Below are 17,082 nucleotides of genomic sequence, written 5' to 3'. Positions count from 1 at the left end.
CTTCCCCAACATCGGGAACAATCTTCCCGCATCTAGCCTCCAACCCTTCGGTACCTCTTGCCTGATGGGTGAGGGAAGGGAGTACCCTGGGTGAGACTGGTCCTTGATTATGCTGGTGCCTTGTCGAGGCAGCGTGAGGCGTGCATGGAGTCAATGGAAGGATAGAAAAGGTTTAGATGGAATGTGGATGAAATGGGACCGCCATACATGGGGCATCCTGGAAGGTATGAACGAGTTGGACCGAAGAGCCTGTTTCCGTGCTGTATGACGATCTCTCCTGGGTTCTTCCCCCCCAAGGCAGCCTCTTCCTCAACAGCCACTGACCACCCTGCCTCTCCCACCCACCCTTTCTCTCCCGCCCACCCAAGCTCCTCTCCCTGCCCCTCTGCTCTGCCCCAGCCACTGGAGTTGGACACAGCATCCCGGAGCTACCACTTGTTGGGGAAGGCGAGAGGCGGCTGTGACTCCACACAACGCCCCACCAAGCTGTTGCACTGCCCCCATCCCCCCAGGTACGGACGTGTGACCACCACCAAGTCCCGTTGGCAGCTGCCCACAGATGCATACGAACATAGAAAATAGGTGCAGGAGTAGGCCATTCGGCCCTTCGAGCCTGCACCGCCATTCAATATGATCATGGCTGATCATCCAACTCAGTATCCCGTACCTGCCTTCTCTCCATACCCCCTGATCCCTTTAGCGACTAGGGCCACATCTAACTCCCTCTTAAATATAGCCAATGAACTGGCCTCAACTACCTTCTGTGGCAGAGAATTCCACAGACTCACCACTCTCTGTGTGAAATGTTTTCTCATGTCGGTCCTAAAAAACTTCCCCCTTATCCTTAAGCTGTGACCCCTGGTTCTGGACTTCCCCAACATCGGGAACAATCTTCCCGCATCTAGCCTCCAACCCTTCGGTACCTCTTGCCTGATGGGTGAGGGAAGGGAGTACCCTGGGTGAGACTGGTCCTTGATTATGCTGGTGCCTTGTTGAGGCAGCGTGAGGCGTGCATGGAGTCAATGGAAGGATAGAAAAGGTTTAGATGGAATGTGGATGAAATGGGACCGCCATACATGGGGCATCCTGGAAGGTATGAACGAGTTGGACCGAAGAGCCTGTTTCCGTGCTGTATGACGATCTCTCCAGATTCACCATTCTCTGTGTGAAAAAAAACTTTCTCATCTCGGTCCTAAAAGACTTCCCCCTTATCCTTAAACTGTGACCCCTTGTTCTGGACTTCCCCAACATCGGGAACAATCTTCCTGCATCTAGCCTGTCCAACCCCTTAATAATTTTGTAAGTTTCTATAAGATCCCCCCTCAATCTTCTAAATTCCAGCGAGTACATGCCGCGTCTATCCAGTCTTTCTTCATATGAAAGTCCTGCCATCCCAGGAATCAATCTGGTGAACCTTCTCTGTACTCCCTCTATGGCAAGAATGTCAGACACGGTTCCTAATGTGGGCTGACATGCGGCAGGAAGACGAGTGTCGCGGCAGGCGAGGGCAGCGTGCAGCGTTGGATCTGCCAGTACAGCGAGCCGGAGAGCGGCTGAATGGCCTGTGATTATCCGGTCAATACCCGAGCACACCCCGCATCACGGAGACCCGGGCCCAGCGGCGAGCATTTCCCTCCCTGCATGGTACTGTGGGGGAGGGGGAGGGAACAGGGGGGCACAGACTCACATCACAGCATTGCCCGTGGGATCGCACTGTGCAGAGATAGCCACTTGGTATTAGTCACAAACATGAAATATTCTGCAGATACAAGGGGCTGCCGATGCTGGAGTGCTGCGTGGAACCCCAAGTGCTGGGGTATCTCAGAGGGTCAGGCAGCACATGTGGAGGACATGGATAGGTGACGTTCTGGGTCGCGGCCCTTCTTCAATATTTCTGTGCCTTTACGTTGCTCAGCAACACCTAACCTTTCTAAGAGATGCCAATAATTAGGTAAAGCACTTGCAATTGTTTATTTTATAAATGGTGAATAAATTCAGTCAAAGCTCCAGTCCATTTTCTGATGGTGAAAATTTGATCTCCAAGGCTGTGTGGCACATCTCGATGCCCCTGTGTGACGAGAGATACACCCTCACACACCTCTCCACATGCCGCTGGGCCAGAGCGCCCCTGGCACCGTACAGCAGTGCCCAGAGCAGCAGCTCTGGGTGTCCGAGCGCGGTCAGCAGGCTGTGTAGTATCTGTCCATGGTACTGACGATCTCGCTCCCACACTCCAGCCGGTCCAGCAGCCTCTGGAGCGTGGCCTCGGTAACCCCTGCACCGTAGCACTGCCGCACGCAGTTCAGAATGTGGAGGAAATGGCAGCCCCTCTCTATGTCTGCAGAGAAGAGCGAGAGAGGAATTAAACAGAGAGAGACACTATGGCGCTGACTGACGAGCGTGGAGCTGATACAATGGGAGCAGACATGCCAGCATCTGACTGATTCATCAATGCTCACTCACTACCAGACCAAGTACAGGCAGTTCAGCTCATGGCAACCTGCCCTTGTGGAATCACTACCAGAAAATGCAGGACGGTATAAAATACAGTCAAATGAAGAAAATGAATGAAAATCGTATTTCTTGATGTTTGCGCAGATGATGTGGATTTATGTTCAGGTAAAAACCGCAATTCAGCATTTTCTAGGAACTCTGTTCTAACAACACGGTTGCCTGTATCTGCCTCCTGGCACTGCCAACGTTAATAGGTATTTTCCACATCGGTGGCTGAGTTCTTGCAACATTTCCCTGTCTGCAGTTTTAGTCGTTTTCCCTTGGTCCTGCCCCTCAGCCCATTCTGTCTCTTCCATCATCCACTGTCTCCGAGTCTCCCCACTACTCACTGCTCCTCTCTGGCCTGAGGTTCTTCACAGAGTGTGTAATGTTTTCTGGACGTGCGTTCTTAGCACATTTAATAAAGGATGAAGGACAGGGGTAAAGAGGCTCCACTGGCCACTCACACAATGAGCTCTCCTGGCCAGGCCAGGCCTGAACACCTGAACGAAAAGCAGCAGACATCACTGGATCCATGACCACAGCAGCCCCCTGATTATGGACCAACTCCCCCGACACATAAGCTGAAAGCCAACTGCAGTCAGAGGTCATTTGGTTCAGAAAATAATAACAGGATCAGATTAATTCAACGTGAATGTACAAAATAATTCTTGTTTGATATATCAGCAAGATGTTTTAGAGGCTATAACTGGAAGAATAGAGACCAGGTATTTTTAAGCTTTTTGAAGGCTTTCAATAAAGTGCCACACAAGGGTTTAATGAGAAAAATTAGCGTGATAGTATTGCTGGTAAACAAATCGAGTCGAATGAGAGAGACAAGGAACTGCAGATGCTTTTTTTCAAAGAAAAGTGCTGGTGTTACTCAACGGGTCAGACAGCATCCCTGGAGAACATGGATAAGTGACGTTTAGAGTCAGGACCCTCCTTCAAGCTAATTGAGGTGGGGGGTGGGGGGGGGGGTGAGGGGAGGAAAACGAAGAGAGGAGGGGCAGGGAAAAGAGACGGATAAGTTTTAAAACCAACAGAATGAGGTGATGTGGAGTCAGTCCAGGACAGAGTGAATAAACTATTCACTCCTGCTTCAATGCTTTAAGCATCGGCTGGGGTCAAATCGAAGGAGCATTCTCGTGTGATTGACTGCTTACCACACTAACTCCCCGATGGCCCTCAATTGAGATAAGGTGTTGCACAAACCACATCTACTGCACAGTAGGTCAGATCTAGAATCTATCCTGGACCCATGGAGAAACTCAACAGACAGAAGCTCGCCAAAGGTTCTGCCGGGGAAAGTCACTCACATTTTGGTTGTGTGCTGACATCGCGGATGATTTCCAGCGTCACCTTATGTAGCTGCTTTTCCTCGTCAGTCACCTGCAGGGGATTGGAAAACAGACAGTTCCACGAGTGTCATCCTAACTCCTCTCCAGCCTGGGATCAGGGTCTGAAGAAGAGTCTCGACCGGAACGTCACCCATTCCTTCTCTCCAGAGATGCTGCCTGACCCGCTGAGTCACTCCAGCCTATCTTCAGCCTCAGTGGAGCTGACAGGTCAGGTCTTTACTCTTCATAGGATGGGGACGTTCATGGTCAGGTCAGCCCTTGTTGTCCGCAACAAGGTGGCGTTGATGAACCGCTGCCGTCCTCCCGGCTGAGGCACTCCCAGAGTTATAGCAGGGACAATCCCCGGATGACAGGAAATGGCGAGATTCTTCCAATTCCGGATGGCATGTGACTTTGAAGGGAACTTGCAGGTGAGGTGACCCATTCCCCCCTAGTGATGGAGGTTGTATGGTTGGGAGGTGTGGTGGAGTCGCCTGGGTTTGGTAACTGCAGGGTCCAGCGGGTGGAGGCAGTGCCGAATGATCGGCGTGTTGTCTTAGCATTAGGTTGCTCGAGTTGGCATCAACTCCACACCTGGAAAAGGGCCCAACGCGCAATGATTGCAATCGGTGTGATATTTAGCAGTGGTCAGGGGTGAATCAGTGGTGATAGGAAGGGGTCTAACCGGCATGATCCAGTAACCTGCACTACACTGTGGTCATCAGATACAAGCAGCCTGGAGCCATGGTTCAAGTGCACAACAAGGCAACCCAGGGATGGCAGGCAGACAGTGAGATGTACCCTAACCTGCAGACAGAGTCTTGGTCAATGGTTACCCAGCAAGGCTCTGAGGGCCAGAGGCTGCCTCGTGTTATTTAGCAATGGTCTGTAGTGGCGGCGGGAGATTATCGCAAGCCCGTTGATGCTGCATGAAAATGTAAGGAAAGGCGATGAAATAAAGGGGGGGGAGGGAGCAGGGCTGAGACTGGAGCCACCTACCAGGTATAACTCGTTGGGTCCAGCCACCTTCTGGAAAATGACCCCCTCCTCTTGTAGAGCGGAGAGAGCCTCTTGAAAAGTCGCATGAATCTGCGTGGACACACATGGCGTGCTGATGGGCTCCTTAAACACAAACACAAAGCAATCCAGGAACTTTAACGGCACAAAATATGGAACAGTACAGCGCAGGTCCAGCCCCTTCGGCCCACAATGTACGTGACAAACATTATGTCAAGACCAACTCGTATCTGCCAGCACGTGATCCAAGTCCCTCAATTCCCTGTACATCCATGTGCCTATGCAAAAGTCTCTTAAACACCACTACCGTATCTACCTCCACCACTAACCCTGCAGCGTCTTCCAGTAACCCACCAGCCACTGTGTGTGAAAAAAAAAATTAACCTGCCAATCTCCTTAAAGTTTGCCCCTCTCATCTTAAAATGATGCCCTCTAGTTTTAACATTTCCACCTTGGGAAAAAGGTTCCGACTGTCTACCCCACATAAATGTGTCTCATCACTTCTATTAGGTCTCCCTGCAATCTCTGGTATTCCAGAGAAAATAATCCAAGTCTGTCCAACATAGTCCCTGTAGCTAATACTCCCTAATCTTGGCCTCATTCCGGTAAACCTCTTTTGTGCCCTCTCCATAGCCTCCGCATCCTTCCTGCAATGGGGCAACTAGAAATGCCTGCAGTACTCTGCACGCAGCGAATCAAGGTAGTGAGATGGCAGAAGACACCCTCACCCCGTGCAAATCCCAGCGATGGTCCACCCAACGTGTCCTCACCCAAGCAAGATCCCCCCCCCCCCCCATCACCTCACCGCTTTACCTGTGTGAGGGTCTCGGCTGGGCTTTGGGCCGAGTCCTGGCCGTCAGGCCGAGCGATGCAGGACAACGAGTCGATGGTCTCCAGCTCTCGCTGGTAGAAGTTCTTCTCTTGGCTCTGAGCCAGAAATTGTTTGATCTTGCTCTGCAGGGACAGGACGAGGGCCCCGTGTTCACTGCGGACGAGGAGATACAGGCAACGATAGGGAGGTTAGAGAGTCAGAATGAAAGGATGTACCTTCAGAAAGGAGACGAGGAAGAATTTATTTAGCTAGAGGATGGTGACTCTGTAGAATTCATTGCCATGGACAGCAGTGGAGGCCAGGTCATTGGGTATTTTTAAAGCGGGGAATGACAGATTCTTGATTAGTAAGGGGAATGTGGAGAAGGCAGGAGAACAGGGTTGAGAGGGAAAGATGGATCAGCCATGATTGAATGGCGGAGTTGACTCGATAGTCCAAATGGCCTAATTCTGCTCCTATCACTTACGAACTTATGAAGTTTAAGACAAAGAGCAGACAGAAAAAAAAACTGACACAGCGATCAGGAAATGGCAGCAAGCTCACAGAGAGGAAAACCTTGTCTGACGTTCCCTCCACAGATGCTGCTCGGCCCACTGAGTTCCTCCAGCACCTTGGTGATGTCTGTAAATACCCGTCCCAGCCTTGGCGTCTCTGCTTCTGCATTTGTTCCCCACCAGTTTCATCCCGCGCTCCCACTCCCTCTCCTCCCTGACCTCCCCCCTCCATCCTTACTCTGCCTCGCATCCATCCTTTGGAATTCGAAACGGTTTATCGTAGAAGCTCCGGTAAAGGTGAGGGAGTTCCAGCATCCGGGAGATTTGTGCAGCGAACACAGGGTCGGACACCTTAACTGCAGGAGGGGGGTAGAGATGGCCACAGCGTGTCAGCCTGTGCTTGCTGAGACCCCCCTTCCCCCAGAACATCCCCCCCTCCTCCCCAGCCAACCCCCCACCCTCCCCAGCCAACCCCCCTCACCTCTCCTCCCCAGCCAAACACCCCCCCTCCTCCTGGGGACCCCTTCTCCCCTGGGATCTACCTTCACCTGGGGAACCTCCTCCCCCACCCCTCTGAGGCATCCAGGGGTCATCCCACTAGCCACACGACGCCCCCTCACTCTGGGCACACCCTTGCCAACTGACCGTCCTCTCCCCCAGGGATTATCCATGGGATTTGACCCCAGGGAGTTGCTCACTCCCCCCCCCAGCCATTGCTGCTCCCCCTCCCCCCAATGGCCCACTCACCCAGACTGAAGCTGCTGATTTCTCGCTGCTCCCTGTACTCCCGCACACGACCCCGCACACGCACCACGTCTCCCAGCTCCACCCGCCGCTTGTCCTCTTCCAGGCCGGCCAGCCGGCTCAGCTGCTGCCGCAGGTTCAGGCCTCTGGTGGGCGAGGCTGCGGGAGGAAGGGAGGATCTGAGTGAGCGCAGTGTCAGGCAGGTCCTGGGGGACCCCTTCCTTCGGTCTCCCACTTGCCCAGCGGCCCGGACAAGACACGGGAGGGCCGGGCTCATGGCGGAGTGGAGGATCCCCCTCTTTTCCCGACCACCCTCGCCTCCCCTCCCCCGAGATCCCTGTACCTGGTTTTGTGACTTGTGCAGGCCCTTGCTTCTTCCAAAACAGGCAGCTAATGACACCGGTCCCGTCATCCACTGTAAAGCACAGGGAGTAGCGGGGAGTGAGTGAGGGAAAGAGGGTGGGTGAAACCAAAGACAGCACCGCCGCTACACCATGACACGCACATTCATGCCCTGAACCCTTGCGCTAAGCAGAGCCACCAGTCTCAGCAAACAGCCAGGCTTTCAGTGCCCCCTTCTCTGCCGACTTTCCGCTCTTCCCCCCAACCTTCCCCAAACTGTAGAGGGTATCCAAGAGCATTTACAATCCAGATTCTGGAACTGGGCCTGTGCTGGGAAAGCTGAGGAAGGGGGGGGGGGGGGGGGTGCCAGACCAAGGAGTGAGAGAGACAGATCTCCAGTGTCAAGGGTGGACTGGGGCTGAGACGAGAGGAGAGAAGAGCTCTGGCAGCAGTGTGGATGAAGGATGCACTGACACATTCATTCTCTGATCCGCTGGATGGACAGGCAGCATGTGAGGAGGGAAAGGGATGGACGACCCTTCCTCGGACACTTTGACGTTAGCTTAGGAAGGTGGGGTCAGAGCACTAGGATCATCTGGCCAGAACAGCAACCACTACACGAGGCAGTGTCCCAGTCACTGACAACACACAGCCTCTCCTGAGGAATAATCACGCTCCAAACTGCTGAGTCGGGAAACAAACACAGAACCTCTTTGGATCCACCAACCTCCGAAAGTGTAAAACTTCTCCTTCTCCTGCTTCTGGACAACGGTGCCCAGGATGTCCACCCTGCTGATGGGATGCGTTCCGTAGAAAAATATTCCTGTGCAAAGGAAGCCAAGATTGTAAACTGTGTGTCAGATACTGGTGAGGCTGCACTGGGGCAGCACAGTGGTGCAGCGGTAGAGTTGCTGCCTTACAGTGCCAGAGATGCAGGTTCCATCTTCACTACGGGTGCTGTGTCTACAGAGTTTGTGTGTTCTCCCTGTGACCTAGTGGGCTTTCTCCAGGTGCTCCGGTTTCCTCCCACACTCCAAAGACGTGCAGGCTTGTAGTTTATTTGGCTTCTGTAAATTGTCCCAAATTTGTAGGATAGAACTAGTCTACGGGTTATTGTTCACCAGCGATAACTCGGTGAGCCAAAGGGCCTGTTTCCACGCTACGTCTCTAAACTAAACTAAAGTCTGGCCAACCCTAACAACCAAAGGGGCACAACAGAGACACAAGAAACGGCAGACTCGAGAAACACAGTGCTGGGGAGACATAAACGAACAGTGGCTGTGTTTGGTTGAAGGTATCAATTGGTGAAGATGGCACGATTGGAAATGTGAACTCCTGAAAAGTTGAGGCTTCGCCATTGGTGAGACGGCAGTGTGGAAGTAAAATTGTCTAAGGATGGTGTTCCCGGGATTTTTCAGGCTGGATACGCTGTGAATGTCCTCCAGCCTTGTGCAGTGTGATCTGTGGTCAGGTGCAGTGTGATCTGTGGTCAGGCACAGCGATCTCCGGTATTTACCTGGATGAAGGTAAACAAGTCACCAGTATAACGTTTATACCGAAGATAGATACAAAATGCTGGAGTAACTCAGCAGGACAGGCAGCATCTCTGGAAAGAAGGAATGGGTGACCTTTCGGGTCGAGACCCTTCAGAGTTTATGAAATGCTTGAATCTGAGGAAAAAGCAAACTGCGAGAGGAACTGGGGGGGGGGGGGGGGGGTCGGATAGCATCTGTGGAGGTAGAGGGATGGTTGACTTTTCAGGTCGGGTCGCTACATCTGAAGGCTGATGAGATTCCACAGCATGCAAGGTGCCGGGGATGGGGTTGAAACAGATACGTTAGTGGCATTTGGACAGGTATGTGATTATGCAGGGAATGGAGGGATATGGGTTATGTGCAGATAAATAAGTAATGGTCATAGCATCATGTTCGGCACAGACATTGTGAGCCAAAGGGCATGTTCTTGTGCTGGACTGTTGCATGTTCTAACCCTGTTATAATGGAACTACTGCAGTATTGGATCTCTACCAGCAGAGGGTAGAGTGGGCAGCCATGGTCCAGCCAAACACCCAGAGTAGTGGCCAGAGACTCCATCAGCCCGAAACACCAACTCCGGTCTCTCTCCACAATTCGCCACATCTTCCACGTTATTTAAATCTAAAGTCCAATGGATAAGCTTCATTAAAAAAAAAGTTGGACAGGTACATGGATAGGAAAGGTTTAGAGGGAAATGGGCCAAACGCAGACAGATAGGACAGGTGTAGATGGGCATTTTAGTCAGCGTGGGCAAGTTAGACTGAAGGGCCTGTTTCCGTGCTGTATGACTCCGTGACACTCTATTTGCTTTATTGAGCATTTGATCAGTGGAGAGGAGCCTTTACTCTGTTGTAGTCAGAGAGTCATACAGCATGAAATCAGGCCCTTTGGCCCAGCTCATCCATGCCAACCAAGATGCCCCACCTAAGCTAGTCCCACTTGCCTGCATTTGGCCCATATCCTCCAAACTTCTCCTACCCACGTACCTGTCCAAGTGTCTTTTAAATATTATTAAGCTTTTCTGATTTGTTCTGGAGCCTAGCTGCCACCTGTTTAATATGGACTGACCTGGAACATGCAGAGAGTTCTTGAGTTGAAGGATGTCCTGGATGTAGAGTTTAGCAAACACTACATGTACTGGATCCAACCCCCACAGCACGGACGGCAATGGGTCTTCTGCACTCTGCCTGTCACTTTGTGCCATCATACCCTCAGTCACCTCCACATAACCAGTGATCTGACAAGGGAAAGCAGATGTTCCTGTCGCTGAAATATAAAACTGAGGGAGTTGCAAAAATCACTCATTGCCTAATGCAGCCCACATAGTCACCATTCCAGCTGCAGCTCTATGCCGGGAAATGAACACAAATTGCAGTGAGACAAGCACACTAATCCTCTCTGTCCTCAGAGACTATAGTAATTAAGTGGGAAAGAACTGCAGATGCTGAATTACTTCCGGATTACTTTATTAATTAATACAATAATTGAATCCCACTGCATTTTGTGTCTACCTACAGTAATTCAGTACATCTGCAATGACTCGCCCAGTTTTCAAAGATGTACCATCAGGATGCCACACAGCTTGCTTTGGGCAACTAGCTCTGCCCAAGTCATTGCAGAGTTGCGGATGTAACCCACTCCATCACACACACCAAACTTCCCACCATTGACTCCATCTACTCCACACTGCCCCGAGAAAGTAGCTAACATGATAAAAAAAATACAGGTTGTTGCTCACAGAGCACCGGCCGGCACATAGAGCCCGAGTCCTGAGGACTGCCTGACTCACCCACTCACTCACTCACTCCACTCACTCTCACCCTCACACTCTCACTTATTCTCACTCACCCTCCCACACACTCACTCTCACCCTCTCACTCACTCACACTCACCCTCCCACACACTCACTCACCCACCCACTCACTCTCACTCACCCACACTCACTCACCCACTCACACTCACCCTCCCACACACTCACTCTCACACTCTCACTCATTCTCACTCACCCTCCCACACACTCACTCCACTCACCCTCACTCCACTCACTCATTCATTCATTCTCACACATTCATTCACTTCACTCAACCTCACTCACACTCATTCACTTCACTCACACTCATTCACTTCACACACTCATTCACTTCACTCTCACACCTCACTCATTCACTTCACTCTCACACTTCACTCACACTCGCCCGCCCGCCGCTCCGATCGATTGCCGCCTCCTGGTGGGCGGCGCGCTCCTCCTCCGACGCCGCGGACTCTCATTGGCCGGTGGTGGAGATGTCAGAGGCGGGGCAGCGGCAGTGCCCGCGCTGATTGGTTGAAGCAGGTGTCAGTCAGACGCGGGAGCGGAAGGGGAGGGTCATATGGAGAGCCCCACGCTGATTGGCCGATGCGGCGTCGGCAAGGGGCGGGACAGCAGCAGCGCCAGCGCTGATTGGTTGAGGCTGGCGTCGCCCAAGGGCGAGGGGAGGCCGCACTGATTGGCCGATGTGAGCGTCACTCGCCCAGCGGAGTGACGGTGGCTCCCGTGACGCGACGAGCCCGCGATCCCGTCGCCGTCGCCGTTGCCGGAGGCCGCGCCTGGCAGGAGAGGCCGAGGCAAACGGGCCCACAACACCCGGCCAAGCCCCGCCGCGGTAGCGCAGCCTCCACGGTAGCGCAGCCTCCACGGTAGCGCAGCCTCCACGGTAGCGCAGCCTCCACGGTAGCGCAGCCTCCACGGTAGCGCAGCCTCCACGGTAGCGCAGCCTCCACGGTAGCGCAGCCTCCACGGTAGCGCAGCCTCCACGGTAGCGCAGCCTCCACGGTAGCGCAGCCTCCACGGTAGCGCAGCCTCCACGGTAGCGCAGCCTCCACGGTAGCGCAGCCTCCACGGTCTGTGCGAAGATCCATCCGTCAGCCGGTATTTCAGGCTGACATTTGCCAGCACTAACCGGCGTGGACTAACGGGACTATCTGGAGCGAGTCGGAGCAACCCGGAGTGAACGGGAGTAATCCGGAGTTAAAATGCTCACCGGGAGCGAAGTGGCGCATGACGCGGTCTGGCTGCAGTAGAGCGCAGGGTTGGGACAAGTCTGCAGCGAGGCGCCGCTGGTGATCCGGAGTAGCACCTGGAGATTGCAGCGTCCTGCACAGTGGTATCTGGAGCGACTACACAGTGCAGTGGTATCTGGAGCGACTGCACAGTAGTATCTGGAGCGATTACACAGTGGTGTCTGGAGCGACTGCACAGTAGCATCTGAAACGATTACACAGTGGTGTCTGGAGCAATTACACAGTGGTATCTGGAGCGATTACACAGTAGTATCTGGAGCGACTGCACCGTGGTATCTGGAGCAACTGCACAGTAGCATCTGAAACGACTACACAGTAGTATCTGGAGCGACTACACAGTGGTATCTGGAGCGACTACACAGTGGTATCTGGAGCGACTACACAGTGGTGTCTGGAACGGTTGCCCAGAGGTGGTCCACTTCTCATCGGAAACTTGGGAAGCCAAAAAATGTCTTTCTTTAACTTTCGGAAGATATTTAAGATTGGCGGAGACAAAAAAAAGAAACAGTTCGAGCATGTGAAGCAAGACGTGAACCCGGAGGAGATCTGGGACATCATCGGAGAGCTGGGTGATGGGGCGTTCGGCAAGGTGTACAAGGTGAGGAGGCATGGCAGGTGACAAGTTAGCGAAGCTACCAGCTACACTTCCCCGTAGCTCTAATTTTCTTTCCAGAAAAATTCTGCTTAAAGTTGAAATGTGACAGGGTGCAATCATTTACAAAATGGTTACAGGAACCCACCAACGGTTGGATTTGATAAATAGTTTATGTAAGTAAATGTGATCGGTCCTTGTGATGAGCAAAGTTCATTGTATACAAATGACAGAGTGCTGGAGAACTTAGCGGATCAGGTGAATGGTCAGGCAACGTTTTGGGTCAGGACCCTTTTCATGTGCCTTCATTAGGGAGAGAGATCCTGATTCGATACATTGTCTGTCCATTCCTTCCCCGGATAATTCCTGACCTGCTGAGCTCCTCCAGCATTTTGTGACTTGCTCAAGGTTTCAGCCTCTGCAGGATGAGAGTGTGGGTGAGCAAGTGGGTGATTTAGTTTTTTGAATAGTTAGTTTCTCTTTCCAGTTCTCCCCAGGTGTAAATATTAGTGGGCAAAGACAATATTAACACAGGATCCTGGTGCAACTATATAAAACAATGAGAAACGTTGGATGGAAATATCAAATACTAGAGGGCATAGGTTTAAGATGAGAGGAGAAGGTATTAAAGGAGATTTGCGAGGCAAGTTGCATAGGGGTGGGTGCCAGATATGGTGGTGGAATCAGATGCCATAGCAATGTCTAAGAGGCATATGGACAGGTTGATGGGATTAGTTTAATTTGCCATTGTGGTTGGCACAGACATTGTTGGCCAATGGAGCTGCTCCTGCAATGTACTGTACTGCGTACATTGATGGGTGCATTAAAAAGAGCCAATGTGTTTTTTGAGATGGGTCCAAATTGTCCAATGAAAAATTCCTGGAAGAAATACTGCATGTTGATGTAAATTTAGCACATTGATTATATGAACTTTCAGAAGTTATCTGAGAATTTGGGATGAAACGAAGAGAAGGTGATGGCAATGATTAGAACTAATTTCCCAGAGAATGGGGGTGTATTGGATTTTGTTTTCCAGTGTCTGGTTTTGCTCCCCAGTATCAGAATAGGAGGTAAATTGGCCACTGAAAGTTAACCCCAAGAGACAGGTGTGGGCTAGAATCTGGGGCAGTTGGTGAGAACGCACGGAGAATGAGAAAATGGCATTTATGGAGGATTGGTGTAAATGAGTGGTCAATGATTGGTGCTGAAATGCTGTATCTTTCTCTGATGTCTGTGATTCAGTCCATAAATTAGCAATCTGGTTTATGAGCCTCGATACGCAATCTGAAGACAACAGGTTTGTAATCTGACCAGCGAAATAAATTGGCAGGATGACAGAAGTAGCTACTATACAGGAGAGAAGTATCTGCAGAAAATTTGTATTTGTTTATTCTGACCTGCCCACTGTGTTGTATGTTGTGGTACATGAGTAGGGAGGAACTGCAGATGCTGGTGTGAACCGAAGATAGACAAAAAGATGGAGTAAATCAGCGAGTCAGGCAGCATCTCTGGAGAAAAGGAATAGGTGACGTTTCTGGTTGAGACTCTTCTTCAGACTGAGAGTCAGGGAAGGGGAAATGAGAGATGTAGATAGGCGGTGATATCGAGAAATATAAAACAAATGAATAAAAGATATGTAAAAAACGTAACAAAACAAACAGTCCATTGTTAACTGTGGGCTTAGGTGTTAGTTATACAGACAATGAAACTCACCAGGATGCCAGTGAAACTAGTACAACAATTAGGGTGGGGGAGGGGCAGAGGGAGTTGGGATGCAAGAGTTACTTGAAATATTCATACTGCTGGGTTGTAAACTGCCCAAGTGAAATATACCTCCAATTTGCATTTGGCCTCACTCTGATAATGGAGGAAGTCCAGGACAGAAAGGTCAGTGCGGGAATGGGAAGAGAATTAAAGTGTTTGGCAGCGGGGCGATCACGTAGGCCCAGGCGGACTGAGTGAAAGTGTTCAGCGAAACGATCGCTCAGTCTACGTTTGGTCTCGTCAGTATATAGGAGTCCACATATTGGCTAGTCTGCATGTTACTCTGGTTTTCGATGAGCCTGCCAGTTTTTGTCACTGCAGCTTGTAATGTTGCAAATTAACCTGTCAGTATGTATGCATGCTTGCATGTTGATTAGAATGAGTGCATTCTCGGTTATCTCGGTCTTGGCCCCTTGGGTTATCACCTTGCACTGTGAAGCCCATGTTGCCGCTGGTGTGCAAGGGCCACCCCACTTTAAGGTATCTGCACACAGAGTACTTGTGCTCCACTAGGAAGCAATGTTAGGATCCTCGGGGGCAAACACAACAGCAACAAAATGGAGACATGGGAAGCTGCAGATGCTGGAATCTTGGGCAAAAAATACAAAAGAATGGAGGAACTCTTGGGTCAGGCAGTAAAGGTGGAGGGAATGGACAGACGGTGTCTGAGGAAAGGTCCCAACCCAAAGCATTGTCTGTCCATTCCCTCCACAGATGCTGCCTGACCTGCTGATTTCCTCCAGTCTTTTGTTTATTGCCCAACAGCAAAAAATCTGACTGCCTCTCTGCCATAGTAGGTCGGGAACTCAATAAATGACGCATAAATATGTGATGAATGTAAGTGCAAAGTTATTTGCGTCTGTACTGACAATTCCGATGGCTCCTCACAGGCAATTAGAGACAATTGAAGGAGGAAGTTAAATAGTTGGAGGTGAAGTATTCTTTCTGAAAGATGGTCAATGGCTTCTGTTACAGATTCGACAGATAAAGGAAGATCTAGATATTAAGTGCAATGCAAGCCAATGGAAGTGAAATCAGTTTTGGAGCTCCACTGTAAGCAGTGAGATGCAGCACCCGACTCTCCAATTTGCACTGCATTGCTGATTTCTGTTCTTGCTAAGATTGCAAAATTTGTAAAACTTGAGAACTGGATATATTTATACAACTGTACGCACTGGTGCATAGAATTGATAGGATAACCTACACTCCATGTTAAAGTGCTGACAGACTGGCTATTTAAAGATGTGCCAAGTATAATGGCTACAAGATTAGGATCAGTTCCAACGTGCTCCATGCAGGTGTTTTCTTGAACAGGTGGAGATTGGAATATAGATTGCAGACCATTCATCTAAATTGTCAAGTCAAGTGTCACCATAGATATTCGTACATCCATGTACCTGTCTAAATGTTTTTTGAACATTTAGGTTGTACCTGTCTCAATACCTCTTCCAGCAGCCTGTTCCATACACCCACCACCTTAAACCTCTGCAAGAAACTGTGCTCCAAAGAATAGAGTCCTAGCCTGCTCAACCTCTCCCTATAGCTCAGGCCCTTGAGTCCTGGCAACATCCTCGTAAATCTTCTCTGCGCCCTTTCCAGCTTGACAACATAAGTGTTTAAATGCCATTTGCACCAACAACAGAACAATGAAATTCTTACTGGCTGCAGTTTTACAGGCCTGTAAACGCAATTACACAGTTATATAATAATTAATATTGCAATAAATTAATGACCTTAATACCAGCTAAGTAAATATAAAATACCCCAAGACTTGCCCTGCACAGCCATCCATGGCAATGAATTCCACATATTCACCACCCTCTAGCTAAGGAAATTCACCCTCATCTCTATTCTCAAAGTGCATCCTGTTGTTCTGAGGCTGTGCCCACTGGTGTTAGACTCTCCCATTACTGGAAACATCCTCTCCACATCCACTCTACCCAGGCCTTCCATTATTTGGCAGGTTTCAATGAGATTCTCTCCTCCCCCCCCTCTCATCCTGCTAAATTCCAGCGAGTACAGGCCCAGAGCCATCAAACGTTCCTCGTACGTTAACTCAATCATCCCTGGAATCATTCTTGTAAACCTCCTCTGGACTGTCTCCAATGTCAGCACATCCTTCCTCAGATATGGGGCCAAAACTGCTCATGTTGGGAAAAAGCCATCAGGCTTTTGACATGTTTTGTAGGTGACAAAGGCTTTTATGCATCAGCAGGTGGATCACTTGCAGCACGATTCCCAGCCCGTGACCTGTTCTTGTCCAGGATTGTGTGGCTGAACAATTTGACTTTCAGATCATTGGTCCTTTGGCAGTTGAGTCTTCAGTATTGGCCATGCCACTGGATATAAAAGGATGTTGATGAGTCTCTTCCTTTTGAGGTGAGCATTGTTCAGTAACCGTGTCAATTCATGCCTGTGGTCTGAGTCCTGCTCCACGCAGGCAATGGGTCACAGTAGTAAGTGAGGAATGAAACCACTGCTACATTGAGACCCGAGCAGAACCACTGGAGTTTCAGCTGTTTTATTCGGTGTGATTTTCACACAACATTTTTCACACGCCTTTTCTGAGGCAGTGTGAAGTGTGGATGGAGTCGATGGTGGGGAGTCAAGTCTGAAAGATTGACTGGTCTGCATTCGCAACTCTGCAATTTCTTGTGAACTAGGGTGGAGCATTTATCAATCCAAGCTGTGATGCATCTGGATAGGATGCTTTGTACGGTGCATCTGGAGAAATGGGTGGTAGGCCAAATCCTCAGCGCGGATTCTGTTAGCTTAGACTGTGTTTGCAATACTGCAGCCAGTGTTGGTGAGCCAAGGAGGGGAAAGTTCAGCTGAGGTGCCTGGTGCGGGTCTGCTCCGCCAATGCCTT

At 50.5% G+C, this 17,082-nt stretch overlaps 2 protein-coding genes across 4 annotated transcripts in view; one reads left to right on the top strand and one right to left on the bottom strand.

The window, feature by feature from the left end:
* Positions 1 to 470: 470 nt before the first annotated feature.
* Positions 471 to 11,022, bottom strand: stn1 (STN1 subunit of CST complex). 2 transcript variants are annotated; one of them, XM_078412784.1, is made up of 10 exons: positions 10,987 to 11,022; positions 9,866 to 10,034; positions 7,990 to 8,085; positions 7,264 to 7,335; positions 6,924 to 7,079; positions 6,415 to 6,532; positions 5,664 to 5,835; positions 4,833 to 4,955; positions 3,813 to 3,885; positions 471 to 2,338 (listed from the first exon to the last, which is right to left on the bottom strand). In XM_078412784.1, the coding sequence occupies exons 2-10, from the start codon at positions 10,002 to 10,004 to the stop codon at positions 2,181 to 2,183; spliced, it is 1,107 nt and encodes a 368-aa protein (XP_078268910.1). In that variant the 5' UTR covers positions 10,005 to 10,034; positions 10,987 to 11,022; the 3' UTR covers positions 471 to 2,180. The 2 variants fall into 2 exon arrangements, with proteins under 2 accessions (XP_078268910.1, XP_078268909.1); XM_078412783.1 differs by lacking the exon at positions 10,987 to 11,022 and adding an exon at positions 10,536 to 10,647.
* Positions 11,023 to 11,323: 301 nt separating this feature from the next.
* slka (STE20-like kinase a) overlaps positions 11,324 to 17,082 on the top strand; it is an 81,437-nt gene continuing 75,678 nt past the window's right edge. For both annotated transcript variants that reach the window (XM_078413280.1, XM_078413279.1), the window contains exon 1: positions 11,324 to 12,455. In XM_078413280.1, coding sequence (XP_078269406.1) covers positions 12,306 to 12,455 — 150 coding nt within the window. In that variant the 5' untranslated portion in view covers positions 11,324 to 12,305. The remainder of the gene's footprint in view (positions 12,456 to 17,082) is intronic.

The sequence above is a fragment of the Rhinoraja longicauda genome, chromosome 16 (assembly GCF_053455715.1).
Source record: "Rhinoraja longicauda isolate Sanriku21f chromosome 16, sRhiLon1.1, whole genome shotgun sequence".
Classification (NCBI taxonomy): domain Eukaryota; kingdom Metazoa; phylum Chordata; class Chondrichthyes; order Rajiformes; family Arhynchobatidae; genus Rhinoraja; species Rhinoraja longicauda.
The sequence above is the reverse complement of the archived record's forward strand: the minus strand, read 5'-3'. Positions and strand labels throughout refer to the sequence as shown.